This window comes from Rhinopithecus roxellana, chromosome 2 (genome assembly GCF_007565055.1).
Source record: "Rhinopithecus roxellana isolate Shanxi Qingling chromosome 2, ASM756505v1, whole genome shotgun sequence".
Lineage (NCBI taxonomy): Eukaryota > Metazoa > Chordata > Mammalia > Primates > Cercopithecidae > Rhinopithecus > Rhinopithecus roxellana.
Genome location: NC_044550.1, coordinates 56,613,309 through 56,630,068, shown reverse-complemented (window position 1 = coordinate 56,630,068; position 16,760 = coordinate 56,613,309). Strand labels below are relative to the sequence as shown.

Here is a 16,760-nt window from a genome sequence, read left to right as displayed (position 1 = left end):
CTGCTCCATTCAGACTGGGCAAGTCTGGAGCCCTAACACATTTTGAGGATTTACACCTTACTCTGTTTGCTCCACTGTCTTTTCTCACCTTTTGGCCCCTAACACTTCAAAGTTGTATATACTTGCTTATCTAAGTTATATCTATTCTTTAAGGCCTTACTATATTTTTAATAAGTATTTGTTATTGGTTGTTTTTGGAAGTTGCCCATTTTTCTCTATATCATGAACATTTGTCATTGTTTCTAAGTAATTTACCTATTAATGTGTTTGGGATAAAGTATATGAAATAAATATTTGAGTAACTCCTAGTCCTACATTAAAAATCTAGTTCTGATGTAATGTTGGAAGCAGTTTTAGTGGAGCTTCAATTTCTTTGAAATGGAGAACTTTTTATTAAGGTGAATGGAAGGGTTACATCTATCTAACCTAATTTAAAAAAAATAGAATATGTTTTTTAATCGTTGCCTTTTTAAAAAATTGTAGTTCAACCTTGCTGGCCTTTATCATGGAATTGTTGAAGAACTCAATTGCTATGCAGGAGCAGATGCTTGCCTGTAAGGGCTTCTTGGTAATAGGATATAGCCTTGAAAAGGTAAAGTATATTTTATGTTTTTGATTCTTAATTTACAGGCCATACATTTGTTCTCTAAGTGGCTAAGGAATTCTGTCTGCAAGAATGTCTCCTTGGTTACAGAAAATTACCCAAACTAAAATAACATTTTGTTGTTTTACCTTGCCTCCATTCCTCTGTTAAACAAATGTGATAGTGAACTTCATGGCATCTTTAACTTTGAGCGTAATTTGTGGGCCAACTTTTTTCCTGGTAGGGATAGCCTGTAATTCACTTACTTTGACTTGAATTTGTAATAACATTTGAACTACCTTTTTTGCAGTCTTCCAAATCTCATGTCAGCAGAGCGGTACTTGAACTTTGCCTTGCATTTTCAAAATATCTGAGTAATCTGCAGAATGGGATGCCCCTGCTCAAGCAGTTGTGTGATCACGTTCTTCTTAATCCTGCCATATGGATTCATACCCCAGCCAAGGTAATATATATCTATATATTGATATTGTTTTACTATCTTTGCTGTTTTTGTGCTTGAGAAGAGTGATAATTAAGAGGATTTTCTTTTTTTTAATGTACTATTTTGCAAGACTTCAGTGGATTGCTTTTTTTGACTAAGCATCCTTTTTTACTCCTCAGGAAAAATTGCAAATCTGTGTGTGTGTGTGTGTGTGTGTGTGTGTGTGTGTGTGTGTATTAATATATACAAAGAATATATACACACATACAAAGAATATATTCTGTGTAAATGTCATTATTTAAAAGATACAGGTATAGTCCTTATTTTCTGAAATTAAATGAAATAAAGTTTTATTTGAGAGAGACTTCATTTACTAAATGTAAATCAAAGTTAGACAGTTTTAATGTAATTAATAATGTTTCCTAGTAACTGCAGCTTTGTTCCATTGTAAATATGCAAATATATTTTTTCTTTTTTTTCTATTTCTTAAGAACTCACCCTGCGCCTGCTCTCTCTCTTTTTTACTTCACACTTTTGCCTCCCAACGTGATGAACTACTGAGTTTCATTCTTACAGGTACCACTGAAATGTCACTTTTTCCTTGAAGGCATGATATACTAGTCTCATGTAATCATTTTAGTTTCACATTAATTCAAATTATAAAAACATTTGTGCAATTTTTTTTTTCAGTTTTATAACAACAAACCAATTAGCTCTATGTGAATGTAAATGAATTTGTGATAAGGTGTATGAACAAAATCTTTAATAAATCCTAATGTTGTAATACATTGTCCTAAAAATTCAGTAGTGGCAGTATTAAGCATAACTTGAAACAGAACATTGTATTAAATTGCATAATTGTATCTATCTTATCTACAATTTTTGTTAGAAGTTGTGTTATTTCAAGCCCAGTTTTCCTCTCTCCCCTTCTGCCTTTTGGTCCACTTGCAGTGTGTATCATTGTTTAAGTTGGAATAGCACCTACTTATTCTAGTTGTCAGAAAAAAGTCTGCAGACTTTTTTTTTGCTTTTCTAGAGTCTTGATATCTTATTTTCAGCTGGTCTTTTAAAATGTTAAAGAGAAAAAACAGCTGCTGACTCTGATTGCCATTTGGAAATAATCAAAAGAGGCAGCTGGAGGTTGTAGCTTTTTATCTCCAGGTCAAATTTGACTTCATTTTCTTCCATGACCCTCAGTCTTATTTCTTTTTGAGGATTGTTTCAAGTTACTTTTTAAATCTTTTACTAGACACTTTTTTGTCTTACTGATCAGCATATTTGTAAGGCTTTGTGTCTCTTTTGATGTGGTCAGACTCTTATTAGATACTTAGTTGGAGGGGAATTAAAAAAAATTCATCTTATGATTTTCTTAGTTTCCTAGTATTATTATACCCTATTTCTTATCTTCTACTTTTTAATAACTTTCCTCAATTTCCTTTTTAGAATTTGCAGTTGAGTTGATAATATTAACATTTTCTCCTGTTTTAGTCATCTGCTTTATGTATCCACAAGGGGTTTTATCCACTTTTATTTTATTGTAAAGACAGTCATAAAAAAGGGCAGATCCAAATTTTGTTTGACTTGAAGGTCAAATGTTTATCATGTGGGAAATTTTTAAAGAATAATACAATATAATGCATACAAAATTAGGTTTAGGGTCTTGGAAGAAACATTTATAGATCAGTGGTCATAAAGTTTAAGCTTTATCAGCTTCACGGTCAATCCACCTCTGGGTAAAAGTTGAAGGTCTGGATGTGTGGATGTGAAAAGCTTTGCTTTTGGAAAAGGGAGCTACCAGTGATTTGTAGTTTCCATTTATCTTAGATCTGCTCAGAGACCATCTTTTTAATGACCTAGCAGGAGAGATGAATTTTCTTGTCTACCATGGTCCTTTGTGTGCTCAACAGATATTTGTTGAGTGACTACTTTATGGTGGATGCTGTGGATATGGTGATGAACAAGATAGACTTGATACTTGCCCTCGTAGAATTTAGATTTGGTGGGAAAGAGAGATGTTAACACATAATTTGTGTGGCTATTGGAGTACATAATGAGTGAATGAGGGAAGGTTTATTCATAGTTAGCATATGAGTAATCTTGAGGTCTTTCATTCATCTCTATATGTTGCTACTAAATTCTATTTACTTATTTTTTTGACACAGGGTCTCACTGTGTCACCAAAGTGGGAGTGCAGTGGTGTGATCTCAGCTCACTGTAACCTCCGTCTCCCCAGCTCAGGTGATCCTCCCATCTCAGCCTCCTGAGTAGTTGGGACTGTAGCTGTGTACCACCACACACAGCTAATTTTTGTATTTTTTTGTAGAGATGATGTTTTTCCATGTTGCCCAGGCTGGTCTCAAATTCCTAGGCTCAAGTGATCCACCTGCCTCAGCCCCCCAGAGTGCTGGGATCACAGGTGTGAGCCATTAGGCCCAGCCTCTGTTCATTTTTCTTTTACCACAGTATCATTCTCAATAGACTAACTTTCTCCAGTTTTCCATTTCTTTGTCTAACTTATCACTATTCTGCCAGAATTCCAATGTATTCTTTTTTTTAATTTGAGACAGAGTCTTGTTCTGTCATCCAGGGTGGAGTGCAGTGGCATGGCCATGGCTCAGTGCAACCTTGAACTCCTGAGCTCAATCAGTCCTCCTGCTTCAGCCTCCTGAGTAGCTGATACTGCAGGTGTGCACCACCATTCCCAGCTAACTTTTTAACATTTTTTGTAGAGACCGGGGTCTTGCTTTGTTGTTTAGGCTGGTCTCGAACTTCTGGCCTCAAGCAGTCCTCCTCTCTCAGCCCCAGAAAGTGTTGGGATTACAGTCTTGAGCCACCATGCCCAACCCCAATGTTTTCCTAACATATGATTCTTATCATTCCTTAGCCCCAGAAATTTTAATGGTTTCCCATTGTTCTCAAAATGAAGTAGTTCCTTATCTAAGGACTTCATGTCAATTATTATTTCTAGATTTTCTAGGTTAAAAATGGAAATATCCTCAGTGGATAGGGAGGTACCAAAAGGTTTCCCTACAGTGGTGGTTCTCAGTCTTGACTGCTAATAGAATCAGTTGGGGTAGGTTTTTAAAAACAAACAAACATAGAATCCCACCACTTCCACTGCAGATTCTGATTTCATCAGTCTGGTGTTACCGGTGGAGGGTGTCCAGGTTCTTGGTGTCTTGAACACAGAATTGGACAAAAAGCACAAGGCAAGGGAAGAATGAAGGAACAAAGGCAGAAATTTATTGAAAATGAAAGTACACTCCACAGTGTGGGAACAGGCCTGAGCATAGGGGCTCAAGAGCCCCGTTACAGAATTTTCTGGGGTTTAAATAACCTCTAGAGGTTTCCACTGGTTGCTTGATGTAGGCCCTATGTAAATGAAGACAATGCAGTAAAGTTACAAAGTCATTTACTCGGTGTATGCCCTATTAAATGGAGAGGATATTTCTTGTCATAGCTGTAGTAGTGTTTCCATTTGATTTAGTTCTAGGAAGTCCTTAGGTTCCCTGCCTCTAGACCCTATTCTGCTGCCTCACTAGGATGGGACTCAGGCATCAGTATTAAAAAAAAAAAAAAGTTTTCCAGTTGTTTTAATGTGCAGTCAAGATTGAGAACCATTGTTCTAACTTTAGGGAAACCTTTATTTCAACCATCATTTTTCTTGCTTGAAATTTTCTCTTGTATTCTGTCTGTCTATTCTACTACTCATCTTCAAAGCCTGTCTTAATGCCTACTTTCTTAGTGAAGCTTTTCTTTATGATTTCAGTTTATTGTATAATAATTTATCTGTCCTCTGAATTAATAATATTTCATAGCTGTATGTTACTCGGTTACATATTGCTTCATGACTTTTTTCATGTTTTGGTGGGCATATTTATTATCTTTGATTTGTTTTGCTTAAATATAAGTGTATTTTTTTTTAATCTTTTCAATTGTATTTCAGCTACTTAGGGACAGCATACGTGCCATTGTATTTCCATGATACAGTGTTATGCATATAGTTAGATGTAAATATTTGCTAAAGGACTGAAACAACATGGTTAAGAATTTGAGCCATGTCACATTGTCTCAATGAGGAGTAGATTGGGCCTATCAATTTGAACAGCAGTAGCTACATCAAAATAACATTTTGCAGCAAATCAGTAGATCACAATGTATATGTATGCGTATAGACACATATATGGTTTTGTGAATTACAATGATCTTCCAAACCCTGCTTTTAAGTGGTTCAGAACCTGCCACTTTTTACCATGTTAGATTTATTCACTGGCACTCTAATTGATTTAGCCTTGATTGTTTATCTGTAGGGCACCTGGAAGATAGGTACCTACTTTTTTGCTCTCTAAAGAAATCCCTAGGTGACACTGAGGTACATTGCAGGTTTGAAAAGGAAAATGCCCTCATTGTCCAGGAAGGTAACATAAATGTTCAATTATAAATGATCAGTAGTTTGGTCTATAGTCAAGGGCAGAATATATGTCCTATACTTAAAGTTGTTCAGCTTATAAAATCTACCCTCTAGCAATAAAATGAAAAATTCTTGATTTCAACATGAGAGTAGAGCAAAAGCAGTTGTTATTTTTGCTGCTCTAAGTAATGGAGTATAGTTGATGAATTTCAGACCCATAATTTCACTAAAAAAAGTTTTTATTTTGAGGCAGGGTCTCACTCTGTCGCCCAGGCTGGAGTGCAGTGGCACTATCTTGGGTTACTGCAGTCTCTACCTCCTGGGTTTAAGAGATTCTCCTGCCTCGGTCTCCTGAGTACCTGGAACTACAGGTGTGTACCACCATGCCTGGCTAATTTTTGTATTTTTTGGTAGAGACGAAGTTTCATGATGTTGGCCAGGCTGCTTTTAAACTCCTGACCTCAAGTGATCTGCCCGCCTCAGCCTCCTAACGTGCTGAAATTACAAGACATGAACCACCGGGGTGGGCTAATTTTTTGTTAAGATGAAATGTGCAGTGGTGGGGTAGCACTTGTATTATTTCTTTCTCTTACATATGAAGGGTGATATTTTGAAGTTAATATAAAAATATATAACTTCTTATGTATTTTTTAGACTACTTATCAATGAGATTAGTAGAATCCTTTCCAAATTAGGGGACATGATACACATATTGAGAGATTATAATGTTATGATGAAAATGCTAGATTGGCCGGGCGCGGTGGCTCAAGCCTGTAATCCCAGCACTTTGGGAGGCCGAGACGGGCGGATCATGAGGTCAGGAGATCAAGACCATCCTGGCTAATACGGTGAAACCCTGTCTCTACTTAAAAATACAAAAAAAAAACTAGCCGGGCGACGAGGCGGGCGCCTGTAGTCCCAGCTACTCGGGAGGCTGAGGCAGGAGAATGGCGTAAACCCGGGAGGTGGAGCTTGCAGTGAGCTGAGATCCGGCCACTGCACTCCAGCCTGGGTGGCAGAGCAAGACTCCGTCTCAAAAAAAAAAAAAAAAAGAAAATGCTAGATTGGAATGTTTCTTGTAATGAGCTACTGTCATAGAATTCTGTTTTTCTAATACTCCTCAGTTAAGCTCTATATCTTTTTCTATGGTTTTCTTTTGGTTTAGTTCTATTTATTTTTTCCTTTTGCGTTACTAGTACTTTTTCTTTTGAGTAATTTCAGCTCCTGATTTTCTGCAAATGTTATATTTGAAAGAAATTCTAGATTTTTCAAACAACTATGCATAGATAGCGTAAGTAATAAGTCTATTGTAAAGAGGTTACACATGCTTAGGAATAATTGCTGGTTGCTAAATAGGAATCACAAAGTTATTTTCATGGAATAATGCAGCAAAAAGTTTCCATATTTGATAATGCTGCTATAAAAGAAGAAATTACCTGGTTTGGTTTTATAAGGAGTGTGTGTGCATGTGCTTGTGTGTCATTGGGTATGTGTTACCTAATATGAATATTATTATCAAGGTCAGCATTTTACTTTTTGGAAGAAGCATGGTGAAAATAAAACAGCCTGAAAGTGTTACTGGAAACAGATAAAATGCTGGTGGGGTTCTCTAAGTTCTTCATTTTTATTCTGTAGGTTCAATTGATGCTCTATACTTACCTGTCCACGGAATTCATTGGTACAGTCAACATATATAACACCATTCGGAGAGTTGGAACAGTGCTTCTCATCATGCACACGCTGAAGTACTACTACTGGGCAGTGAATCCTCAGGATCGAAGTGGTATTACCCCAAAAGGATTAGGTATATAATTTCTCTCTGTATATTAGTTTACACAAATGCAAATCAGGATTTAATTTTTCTTTTTGTTTTAACCAGTACGATCATATATTTGGGCAGCTTTTCTATATTCCATTATGGCAAAATTTTATTTTAATCTCATTGATAATGTTAATAGTTTGTCCTAAATTGTGGTTTCTAGAGTTTAATAACTTGCTACTTGTATGGAAGAATACTACTTGTGCTGATGTGAGTTTTTTGGGGAGCTGATATGACTAGGATGGTTGTTGTAAGGCACTGAAAATGCCAAGAAATTTTTAATTAGTTTTTAGTAATTGATGCGAGATGGATTGTCACAATGAGATTCCTTGAAAATGGTGTTTTGGGAATATGGGGGTTTCTTACAGAAGTAGGAGTTATCTGCTTCTCTTAAAGATGTAATGAAATTACAAAATGTTAGTAATTATTTTCTTACAAAATGAGGACTAACTTGCTGAAAGGGCAATATTCATTCAACATGACCACCAGTTCATATAAGGGGTCAAAATAAAACTTTTGACATAGAGTGGCTCTTTTGTTTGTAACTATAGCAGTCTCCTTGGAATTGGCTTACATCATAAAGTGAGGTAATCAGCTCGTGTAACTGGCAGTTTCAGATACAACTTGATACAGGTATTCCGAGTATGACCGTAGGACTGAATTTGTCTTACTGCATTTACCAGTTCTTCTGTGATGACTGTTTTCACATACTCGCTCCCTTTGTACTAGCAAGCAGCTGGTCCACTTTCACATCCATAACAACTTAAATCCAGTGTAAGAGCATCTGCCTATATAAAGTGTTTCCAGTGAAAGTCTCTTTTAGTCTCTCTGTTGTTCATTGATTTTGATTATATCATGTGCCCATTTCTGTGGTTGTAATTGCTCTGATTGCTTAGAATTGGAAGCATCCCCTACCTTGAAAGACATGGTCTGAAAGTGAAGGTGACTTCAGTCACTTGGTAAAAATTAAGGGCTGTTGCTTGAAATTAAGAAATAGATGCTGGGGAGTCAATAACATACATTCTCATTGTAGTAAGAGGCTTTGGTTGTTCAGTGATTTACAAAGATTTTCACATTGGCATACTACTTTTTATATTACTTTCAAAATAAGCTTGGTTTAGCCTCAGAGAATCTGGTATCTGTAATTTAGCAAGCTATGAACTTTTTAAGCTGGCAAGGTTGTGGCAGATCTAGAACTGGGTTAGAATTTTCTCGTGACTATTACATGGTGCTGTAGGTGTACCATGCATGTACTGTCCTAGGTGCTAGTTTTGTATTCTTGCCTGCCTTTTATAACTGATTAGTGACCTTGGGAAAGTCTCATTCTTCAAATGAGAGAACTGGACAAATTTTGTGATCCTATTCTAACTGTAGTCTTATAGTCTTATTTTTTTTTTGTCTAGGAATCATATGGAACAAATTTTAAACAATTTTCTTCCTATTTTCATTGATCTGTTCAAGGTCATGGTGGTCCTATGCTTTGGTGGTCTAAGAACTATCTGTAAATAGTGATTAGTGGGGGGAAAATTATAAAATATATGAGCAAACAGCTTCCTAACTTAGGATCTTAGAACAATGAGTGTTTGGTTTCCAAAAGCTTTCTACTTGGAAATTATATGTTTGAGACATGAAAATTGATTTAATGTGAGCCATGTGTGACCAAGGACTTTTCCAAGCAGAGAAGGAGATGTCAGAGGCAGTCAACATAGTATTTCCCTTCTTCATGAATGATACCGTGTGGTGAGGCATTCTTTTTGAGATTTTTGTATTAGCTTATATAATGATAACAGTAGAAAAATTTTGTCATACTGAATTCATATATAATAATAACATTGACAGTTTAGATTTTCCTTTGTTTTTTTCTTTGTAAACTTCTGTTACCTTACTAATACTCTCAGAGTATTAAAATAAGTGTATTATTATTGAATACAAATTTTATTTGTTACCTCATTTTTATGTTTTGGGCATTCTTTGACCTATTCAAAGTACAAACTTCTTCATTGTAGTTTCAACATAACCTGTTTGTATGTTTGAAATATTGTGTATACAGTGCGTGTAAGATTGAACACTTGTCTTTCTGGAGGCATAAAAGAGGTCATTCTGTAGGAGACTGACCTTTATGTTTCTTACAAACAAATGGAAAAACTCTTGGGAATAAGAATTTTATACTTTGACAGCTTTGAGGTCCTTTAAATACTAACTGTGTATGTGTATTTTTTAAAAGATGGACCACGACCTAGTAAAAAAGAAATACTTTCTCTACGAGCATTCTTGTTGATGTTCATTAAGCAATTAGTGATGAAGGTGAGTTCACATTCCTTATTCCGTAGCATACTGTGTATTGTGGCTTATAATTTCACATGGAATACAATCTTGTTTTATTTATTCTTTGCTTGGTTACTATGGTTACACATTGGAAAATACTTTGAAAGATGTTTCCATGTTTGTTTTGGTTCTTTTTTGGAGCCTATATGGATATAAATTGTTGCAGAATTAGGGATTGGTAGTTGTATTTTATGTTATATAAATTTCTTTAGTAGCTCAAGTGTGTTCATTCATTCTGCAAATATTTACTATGTTTCTGTTAGTATTTGGCACTATACTCCTGAAGGAGGTTTCATTTTTAGCAGGCTCCTTGTACCTGACATTCAGATTTTGAGAAATAGTATTTCTGTATAAATGTACCAGGTAGGTGTATGAGCCTTTAGAAGTGGTCAAATTTAGTCCCTTTTCATTCTATTACAGGTAAAGTAAAATTTGCCATTCTAAAAAAGGCATTTTGGTTTTATAAGATAGCAATATATAAATGTAGTTGTTACCAATATTTTGTCAGTATTTTCCTATATGATTTTATAATGCTTTATTAGTTGTCACGTAAGATTATGGCAAGTGAACCTAACTTTTAGTATACCTTTCAGATTCATATACCTTATTTCCATTTATTAAAAAAAGTATCCTTTGAATCGTCTTTGTTTTATTGCTCGTTCCCAATGCATACTGTTTTTATTTTCCAATTTCTTTTCTTCTTGTGTGGTTTTTTTTTTTTTTAAAGATTGCAGCTTTTTTAGTGATTAATGTACTCATAGAACAGGTTGAAAATTTTCATAATGAGCTCATATTTAAAAGTACAGTGTTTTTTTTCCCCCCCAGTGAAATTACTATTTAATTTTTAGGTACTTGACATTTTAACTTGATAATTTCAGAAACTGTTCATTTTATTCTCCACATTTAATTTCAGTCAAAAAGATGTCTTCTGTATTTAGAGGCATAGTAGGTGTGGATATTACTTTTTAATTTATCATTACTTATTATTTTTGCTGACTTCAGGATTCTGTAGCTTTAGTAAGTAGGCTATCATATTATACAAGGTGTTGAAAACAGGAAGCTGATGTTAAATCTCTTTTGACCTCTACGTGGTCTGGAGCATTGATGTATTAGTGCTTCCCCAAATTTTTGTTTTACATTTAGATTCTCTATTACATTATATTTTTATATTTATAGTAGCTGACCAACTTGACAAATCTATGTGTATAATTTCTCTTTAAACATTTTTTTGCATGTAAACATAAGATACCTGTATTATGTTTTTGAAGGATTCTGGAGTAAAGGAAGATGAATTACAGGCCATTCTTAATTACCTACTGACTATGCATGAGGTAATATTTGAATTTTATATTTTGAAATTTTAACTTTTGAAGCTACATTAGACTTTTTTAAAAGTAAAAATTTAAAGAAATCTTCAATAATTATGTAACTGTAATGGGGAATAAATGCGTCTACTTAGGAACTAAGCCCAGCAATAAATAAATATCCTTTATTACCACAAGATGAATCTTGAGAATCATCATGAAAAGCTTTAAAAAGTACTAACATTGGATTTCATTGAATTAATAATAAAGTATACCGAAGCATACTTTCAGTGTATTTCCAGAAACCGGTGTAACAAATGAAAAAATAGATTACAAAAATGACTAAAAATGATTAGGTTTTAAAAATTCGTAACACAGTCTTCCCACTGACTTTACGTGTTCAAATATTAAACAACTCATTTATAATGGGATTTAAAATTATGTGTTTGAAAAGAAGGTTGAAAATTAAATAGGTTGAAATATCTGTTTTTCTTTTTATTTCTTAGTACCAGGAAAACGCAATATATGTCAGTTGCAATCTAACTAAATCATCTCTTTTTAGTTAGATTTTTACCTATAATTAGTATAACTTTACCTATAGTAAAACTTTGGAATTGATGGAATATATCATAGCATTTTAAATGATAATTTATACTCCTATATTATAATTAATATTTTGTGAATTAATATATTTTAGTATGGAGTAGTGCCTTCTTTAATTTTTAAATAAGGGATAATGATTGGATCTCTTTGTTAATTCAAGTATAAAAGAATGTCTTAAATTTTGTGATTGAGTAATATTTGACTCAAAATCATTAATGATTATATTTTTTCCTCTTGAATAGGCAATTCTATTAATTTTTAGATTTTTCTGACCAAATATAATATTTGAAGAGTTTTCAGGTGAATTTCATATGATCTATATATGTGATTTTGTTTTTATTAAGCCTAAGGGACTGAATAAAGTACTTTATATGAGATAAACTGGAAGTCACAGTGATTCCTTATTGTTAGGAAAGTTTCAGGTCCTGTAAATAACACTTTCAAAGATTCAGTGTCCTAGCTCTAGATCATCTGTTTAACTTACTGAAAATTAGGTATATAAGTAGCTTCCATAGCAAAAATTCCAAAGCAGTGAAGGAAAACTAGAGTTAGGGCAACCAAGTTAACTAAATTCTGTTAGCTGTTTGCCTTTTCCTTTTTGGGTCAGTATTGTTCAAGTTGGCTGTAATGATATGCATACATATTGGTGTATGCAACAAAGGTAGTGAAGGATTTTCATGAAGATTTTTTTGGGGTCTAGAGCTCATGTATGTTCCTGTGCTGTTATTCTGTAAACGTTATCAAATACTACCACATATTAGTGGTATGTTGACGAAGTAAACATTTATTGTTTATCTTTATAGTGACAATAGGTAATACTGTATATGAAAACGATCCGGTTATCATTTCCTGCAAAGTGTTCTTTTAGAACTAGTTTCTGGAGAGGCACAGTGAATAAAATATTCCAGGTCAGATAAGTTTAAGAAATGATACATAATATCTTGCCCCTACCACTACCACCAGATTTGCAACATTTATTAGCATTTTAGAAGCTCTAATATATTTTTCTGTAATAAAGAATAACCCTTCCCCACAATTTCTTGATATATAAGCCTTCCTTAAAAAACAATAATGTTGGATATACTATTTCTATAGGTTATGTTTTACAAAATCTTGATTCAGTATAACATAAAAGGCATTTTATTTCTTTGATTAAGAAATTGTTTTGAAGCCGGGTGCGGTGGCTCACGCCTGTAATCCCAGGACTTTGGGAGGCTGAGTTGGGAGGATTATGAGGTCAGGAGATTGAGACCATCCTGGCTAACATGTTGAAACCCCATCTCTACTAAAAATACAAAAAGTTAGCCAGTCGTGGTAGCAGGCACCTGTAGTCCCCGCTACTCCGGAGGCTGAGGCAGGAGAATGGCATGAACCCAGGAGGCGACAGAGCGAGAGACTCTGTCTCAAAAAACAGCAACCACCAAAAAAAACCAAAGAAATTGTTTTGAGGTCAGGCACAGTGGCTCAACCTGTAATCCCAGCACTTTGGGAGGCTGAGGTGGGCAGATGACTTAAGGCCAAGAGTTCGAAACCAGCCTGGTCAACATGGTGAAACCTTGTCTCTACCAGAAATACAAAGATTAGCCAGATATGGTGGTACACACCTGTAGTCTCAGCTACTAGCGTGGCTGAGGCACGAAAATTGCTTGAACCTGGGAGGCAGAGGTTACAGTGAGCTGAGATCACACCACTGAGCTCCAACCTGAGTGAGAGAGTGAGACTCTGACCCCCTGCACAAAACAAGAAGTTGTTTTGCTATTTTATGTATATTTGGAGTTACAGAGGTGAATGTGTACATTTAAAGAACGTAATTTGTTAAAAATAACTATCACAGATAATGTCTACTTATATTTCTGATGTTGAAATTTCTATTTCAGAAGTATTCAGTATTCAACTAAGTTGTTTTTTTCCTCATTAAAAAAAATTTCTAAAATGATTATAGGATGACAATCTAATGGATGTCCTACAGCTGCTTGTTGCATTAATGTCAGAACACCCTAACTCTATGATTCCTGCTTTTGACCAAAGGAACGGGTTACGGTAAGAGTTAATATATCAAGAGTTTTTAATATATTTCATATAAGGGATTAGTTTGGAAATATTTGAAAGCTTAAGTATGAAAAGTATTATTGAAACTTACATATGAAATCAGTTTATAGCTTGAAATGAATTAAGATTTAAGACCCATTTATTATCATGCATTTTTTTCAATGAATCTTTAATTATAGAGGCTGTGTTACTATTTGTTACTATTTAATTTGTGAAGACAGATAAATGATTCCAGTATTTTGTATGGTGAATGCTATTATAGAGCTACTGTATTGTTGACTTCTTTAGCAGAATTATCTTTAGGTTGTAGAATAGTATTAAATAGTGTTCAGTTGTAATCCAAGACAAGCTCTCTATCTTTCCTTTAAAATATCACTTCCACCACCTCCCACTTCAGACTCAGCATTGTATTAGTGTGCTTAGGCTGCCATTATACCATAGATAGGATGGCTTACACAACAAAGATTTGTTTCTCACAGTTCTGGAGGTGGGAAGTCTAAGATCAAGATGCCAGTGGGGTTGGTATTTGGTAAAGACTCTCCTCTTGGGTTGCCTACATCCTCTTCCTTGCTGTGTTCTCACGTAGCAGAGAGAGAAAGAGAGCATGAGTGAGCTCTCTGGTGTCTCTTCTTACAACAACATTACTCCTACTGAATTAGGGACCCACTCTTATGACCACATTTAACCCTAATTATTTCCTTAGAGACTCTATCTCCAAATACTAATGATAGGGTTTCAACATAAGAATTTTTGGTATATGCAATTATTTGGTCCATAACAGTGATCAACAACAAAAACAGAATACTTCTGTTTTACACATAAGGAAGTTTAAAATCTTTTGTTTAATGAAAAAGTGTCTGGGCGACAAAAGTTTAGTGACTAGTTTGCTTAATCATCAGCTACAGAAACTAATTTAATTATCGAGTTATAGTAAATTCCCACAGGGATTTTTGTTTGTTTGTTTGTTTTTGAGACAGTTCTCACTCTGTCACCCAGACTGGAGTGCAGTGGTACGATCACGGGTCACTGCAGCCTTGACCTCCTGGGCTCAAGGGGTCCTCCTTCCTCAGTCTCCTGAGTAGCTGGGATTACAGGCATATACCATCATGGCCAGCTTATTTTTAAAATTTTTTTGTAGAGACAAGGTGGACAAGGTCTCACCATGTTGCCTAGGCTGGTCTTGAACTCCTAGGCTCAAACGCACATTGATCTTCTGTTACAGATTCTTTATTTGGTATCTTTTAATGCTCATTCTCTACAAGATAAAAAGTAACTTTATTCATTACATTTAAGGGGTTTATTTTCAGAGTTCTCCAGGAAAACAGAACCAACACACACACACACGCATGAGAGAGATTTATTTTAAACAATTGTTTTACACAATTGTGGAGGCTGGCAAATCCAAAATCTGTAGGATAGGCAGGCTGACTGGAGACCCAGGGAAGGGTTGATGTTGCAGTTCAAGTCCAAAGGCAGTCTGCTGACTGAATTTTCTCTTTGTCCAAAGCATTCAGGCTTTTTTCTGTTAGACTTTCAAGTGGATAAGGTCCACATACAAAAAATCTGCTTATTTAAAGGTTAATCTCATCCAAAAAATACCTTCAAAGAAACATCTAGAAAAACATTTGACCAAATATCTTGATAACATGGCCTAGCCCAGTTGACACATAAAGTTAAGCATTATAAGATGTAAATTTACAGTTTGTCATTTATTTATAGTTTTGCTATCAAACAGAGTACTCTTTATTTTTCCTTACCACTGTCTAATAATTATTACTTTGAACAAGCTTGCTGTGAACATTCATGTACAAGTATTTGTATGGACATATGTTTTCATTTATCTTGAGTATATGCCATACTTAGGAATGTAATAGATAGGTCGTATGATAGCCATATTAACACAAAACAAACGAGGCTTATAAATACTTGTTTGTTTCTTTTGTACACATTTCCTATTCAATAACTGAATTTCAGAAAAAGATTTAAGGGTTTATGTAAAGACCTGGCAGATTTTTTTCTTTTTGGTGCCAGAGTATCTAATTTTATAACCTTATTTTCTTAGTATTGGTGTGGATGTGCTTTAGTGTATTTTGTGATTTAGTGTATAGGATTTTACTACTTTTTATTTAAAAAATAATTTCAAGATAGTATCATAGACATTTAAAAACTAGTAAGAAGAATTATTCTGTTGAAAGTCTGGGCAAGGAAAGTCTGTAATTTATACTTGTGGTCTTCGTGTGTGAATTTTTGGTACACAGCCTTATCTCAGTTTCACTAGGTGTGAATAACTTCATTGTCTTTGTGACTAACTCATCTTAGCATTCACATTTTGTACTTTTTTTAATTCCTTAACTTTGCTACGCTTACTGCCATTCTTTGTAATTTATCCATTCCTATTTTAAAAACCTAGACCTTTTTATCACTGGAATGTTTCCACATCATAAATTTAAAATTCCAATCTTACTCTTTAATCAAAATCATCTATCTCCTGTTTTTCTAATATTGCCCTTTCCAATGCTCTTCAGCCTCATAGTTACCTTCTGTCCTGTGATCTTGCTTTTTTTTATCCTAGTGTGTCATACTACATCTGCCATTGTTTACTTCCTTCTTGGCTTGGTTATTTGCTGGAAGTGGTTTATAACAAAAACTTCCATCTGCCCTTGTCCTGTTAGATTTGCTTTTGAGAATTCTGATCCTAGATTAGTCTAGGTAGGCACACTCTAAGCTAAACCTTGGCTAGTGGGGAAAAGTCATGCAGTGTTGTGTGTTGAAACTATTATAAATTCATGATCTACACTTCTATCGTTGTTAGACTTTTATTTATTCCTTCAGATACAATTCAAAAATTTTACAACTCTTCCTGTTAGCAGTGACAGCCTCATCTACTTAATTAGAGCTATTAGGAGGGAGTTATTTCAACTTCCATCTTTTTTCCCCAAAGGTGTATTTTAGAGCACGTTCTTGTTTGCTTCCTTCTAGTACAGTAGTAGTAGATAAGGTCTTCTTCCTGTTTATGGCTGCCCTTCCATTATTGCTCTTGATCGTATTTATTTTTATTTTTTCTATTTTATTTTTATTGCTTTCTTTGGCTGACTCTTCTATAATGGTTTGTCTTCATAAATAACATTTTGTTGTGGAACTGCCACTCTCATTCTTTTAAATACTGCCTATGGTTACTTTCCTGCTATAACCACAGCCACTCTCATTCTTTTAAATATTGCCTA

At 34.6% G+C, this 16,760-nt stretch overlaps 1 protein-coding gene across 3 annotated transcripts in view; it reads left to right on the top strand.

Moving 5' to 3' along the window:
• The window catches only part of LRBA (LPS responsive beige-like anchor protein), a 779,214-nt gene that overhangs the window by 106,792 nt on the left and 655,662 nt on the right, over nt 1-16,760 (top strand). For all 3 annotated transcript variants that reach the window (XM_030916318.1, XM_010372523.2, XM_030916327.1), the window contains exons 12-17: nt 484-592; nt 894-1,046; nt 7,072-7,240; nt 9,480-9,559; nt 10,849-10,911; nt 13,430-13,527. In XM_030916318.1, the coding sequence (XP_030772178.1) occupies nt 484-592; nt 894-1,046; nt 7,072-7,240; nt 9,480-9,559; nt 10,849-10,911; nt 13,430-13,527 (672 nt within the window). The remainder of the gene's footprint in view (nt 1-483; nt 593-893; nt 1,047-7,071; nt 7,241-9,479; nt 9,560-10,848; nt 10,912-13,429; nt 13,528-16,760) is intronic.